Source organism: Eucalyptus grandis, chromosome 5 (genome assembly GCF_016545825.1).
Source record: "Eucalyptus grandis isolate ANBG69807.140 chromosome 5, ASM1654582v1, whole genome shotgun sequence".
Classification (NCBI taxonomy): domain Eukaryota; kingdom Viridiplantae; phylum Streptophyta; class Magnoliopsida; order Myrtales; family Myrtaceae; genus Eucalyptus; species Eucalyptus grandis.
The window spans coordinates 37,060,934-37,063,995 of NC_052616.1; the positions used below are offsets into that span (position 1 = coordinate 37,060,934).

The 3,062-nt window shown below is 45.0% G+C and overlaps 1 protein-coding gene across 1 annotated transcript; it reads left to right on the forward strand.

The window, feature by feature from the left end:
- Positions 1-511: 511 nt before the first annotated feature.
- On the forward strand, positions 512-1,950 carry LOC104446633. The gene is made up of 4 exons (XM_039311856.1): positions 512-648; positions 753-962; positions 1,052-1,202; positions 1,293-1,950. Exons 1-4 carry the CDS (start codon positions 595-597, stop codon positions 1,811-1,813), a joined length of 936 nt encoding a protein of 311 aa, XP_039167790.1. The 5' UTR covers positions 512-594; the 3' UTR covers positions 1,814-1,950.
- The last annotated feature ends 1,112 nt before the right edge of the window (positions 1,951-3,062 follow it).

A 3,062-nucleotide genomic window follows, 5' to 3' on the forward strand; every position in this document is an offset into this window, starting at 1 on the left:
GTTCATTATTGTCAATCACTGATTACTAGCACCACTATGACATAATATATCTTATCGATATCTTATGCATACAACTATCATAATTTGCTTCTATTGGAGGAATGCTTTTCATAATCCACATACTACTTATTCTACCCTCTTCTAGGTTGTATTGTTAGCTTAACAAAAATATAGCATATGTTTCATTCATTCAACCACATCAGTTGGGGAGCTTTCCAGCATATAAGAATTACAAGTAAATATTGATAAGTGGACTCCCATAAGAGCAGTTACTTTTTCATAAAAGCTAGTAACTTTTAACGTGCCCATAACATTCGGAAATAAACGCTGTTAAAACTGCTATAAAACACGTGGTGTTTCCATGGACATAGAAAACGTTGGGACACGTGTGAAGTTCCTCTGCAATGCATTGTTCCGCCGGCATGTCTGCTATTCGGTCGGCGACAGCAGCACACACAGAGACGTGGCAGACTTCGGTGTTGAAACTGGGTTATCCACAAAGCGAACGTGTCCGCGGTCCTCTCTCTGGTTTGCCCTCAACTTCTCCTCCATTTGCATCTGCTGCATGTCTGTGTTGCGGCAGTGGCGCTGGAAATGGGTCAAGGCCAGGAAGTGAAGACCAGAAATGATCCCCAAGTCGAAATTCAGGTTCGAAACTTGCTTTGGTCTCCTTACTGTTAATCAAATGGGGTTTGCTAGTTGGTGACGGAGTGGAGTGAGCGAAGGAGCTTGTTGTGGAGTTTTAATTGTAGGAAAGAGGGGAGATATTCTTCTTCTATAGGCCCAAGGTGGAGAGAGAAGCAGCTCATGGTGCCGACGACGTGCAGCGCTTTTACATAGTCCTCCGCCCTGAGTCCAGAGAGAGGCCTGTCGAGGAGAAGCAAGATCCCCACTCCGGCACGGAAGGTGCCGACCCCAATTCCAGTGACAAGGCCACCGTGGAAGGTGGCCACGGTAGCCAGGTAATGATGGTCACGAGAACCATAAGACCTGACAACTTGCCTATTATCACGTCGCGATATCACAGGCTCTTTGTAAATGCCGAACGCAGGAGGTGAACATCGAGAAGCAGGCGCTGTTGAGGTTGATAGTGATGGGGAAGAAGAGTCTTCCAGACCCGAGCAAACGGAGCCGACCCCAATGGGGATTTGTGGAGATGGTCACCACCAAGATCGATGATGTCAAGTTGGCTCTTAAAGCAGGTGCGCTGCTTCTCCTCCTCCTCTCTCTCTCTCTCTCTCTCTCTCTCTCTCTCTCTCTCTGATTGAAGAAGGACTTGTTGCTTCTTGCAGAGGAGTATGACACTTCCACAAGGGGACACCGCCACACGGCTGCAGCCAGAGCGTTGGGGGAGGGAGTGTACCGCATACTTAGACACAAATCTAGGAGGAAGAAAGCACACACGCATCTCATATACAAGCTCGAATTCCCTCCAGAAGATGCGAAGCAGGAGCCCCGGGAGTCGCTCAACGTCGAAAGAGAAGGCTCCTTCCTTATCCAGATCAAGAACCCCGACCAGCATAATGCCGGCCCTTCCCAGTTCAGGGGACTCCAGAGCAAGCGCAAGGCGGTGTTCCCCGCCCACCTGCAAGGGCAGTTCGGGCAGCTGAGGTACAGCCCGGCCGACCCGCCGGACTTCCTAAACTATGAAGGGTGTGAGTTGCTCCTGATATCGGCATCGGATGACATAGAGGAGGAGCTGGGGCTGGAGCTCAAAGCAGAAGGAGAGGTCGATCCCTCCTGCTCCGATCTGCTCGAGACGTTCGGGGAAACTGCACCCGTGGATGCTCTCCTCAGGGGCACCTGGGTCTGAAATTCAATCTTTTGGACACTTTTTGGTCTGTGTTTAGCTAGGAGACCCGTTTAATGTTACAACTGTAGTTGGGCATGTAATATATTCGGCACCCCTAATGCCAATCTAGCAATATAATCTAATTTCATCGGCCCAAATGGTTCTAACCTACTTAGGAATTATAATGATGATTGCATGGCCTAAGTAGTGGAAATGGCAATCCCAAGAAGTGGGTGGAATCACGGTTCTATAATTCATATATGGCTCCAAACATCAGAAAAGGGATAGGCCTTTTGGAATTGCAATCACGTTCCAGATCATTCATGCAAACCAAACATTCACATAGGCAGGTGGACTCGAACCTTAAGCACGTGGACGGTGAGGGAGAGGGAGAGAGAGTGAGAGTACAGCGGTTTGCGAACGGGAAGAGTTTGCGAGCTTGTCCAATTTGGAGATGGGTGACAGCCGTATACAGCAGTAGACTCTTCGGGGATTTTTTAATGTGTTCTTTCACAAATTTTTCAAAATTGTATTTTATTTATTCAATTTCATTGTATTGTTGGATTGATGTGGTGTCTACTACTCAACAGCAAAAGAGAGAAAACAATACAGAAAAGCTCAGGTATTTGCTACTTAAAAATGAGGAACAAAACAAGGGGAGGTTCCGGGCTACATTACGATAAATTCATGAAATTGAAATAATTGGACTTATTTAGAACTACATTTCTAGAATTTCATTGAGTAATTTTTACAGATGCCTAGCATAGTTTATTGTATTTCATAGAGTAATCTAACCATGCCTAGTTAGATGCCAATTGGCTCTTGTGGCAGAAGCTCTAGTTATGCGGGAAGCCCTCTCTTGGATGAAGCCTCATCGGCTGAATCAATTATCCCTTATTTGTTCTTGAAGGTATAAAGAATGTTTGGCTACACAACCATCATATTGGATCAATTCCAATGTCCTCTATACCCCTAGTCAAAACGTCGATGTGCTTAAAAAAAGACTAGGATTGGATACTTTTGTGAGATTATTGGATGTACAAAATTGCATGTTTTAATTCACTCATTCACACTTATTTTTATTGATCGTGTCATCTCTGTATACTCACAAATTATATATCTTCTCAATCATGCCATCACGTGATGCTTCGTAAATGTTTTGATACAAGAACAACTTATATTTCTATGATGATTCATGGCAATCATGTTAGTATGACTTGATCTAAGGGGAAAAGAACTGTATTTGATAAATCACCGTATTTTGGGAGCT

Bases quoted from the DNA above. Each gene is read 5' to 3' on its own strand.
- LOC104446633 (XM_039311856.1), top strand. From the start codon at position 595: ATGGGTCAAGGCCAGGAAGTGAAGACCAGAAATGATCCCCAAGTCGAA. The intron at 963-1,051 runs GTAATGATGGTC...TGCCGAACGCAG, and splicing joins AAGGTGGCCACGGTAGCCAG to GAGGTGAACATCGAGAAGCA. The intron at 1,203-1,292 runs GTGCGCTGCTTC...TGCTTCTTGCAG, and splicing joins CAAGTTGGCTCTTAAAGCAG to AGGAGTATGACACTTCCACA.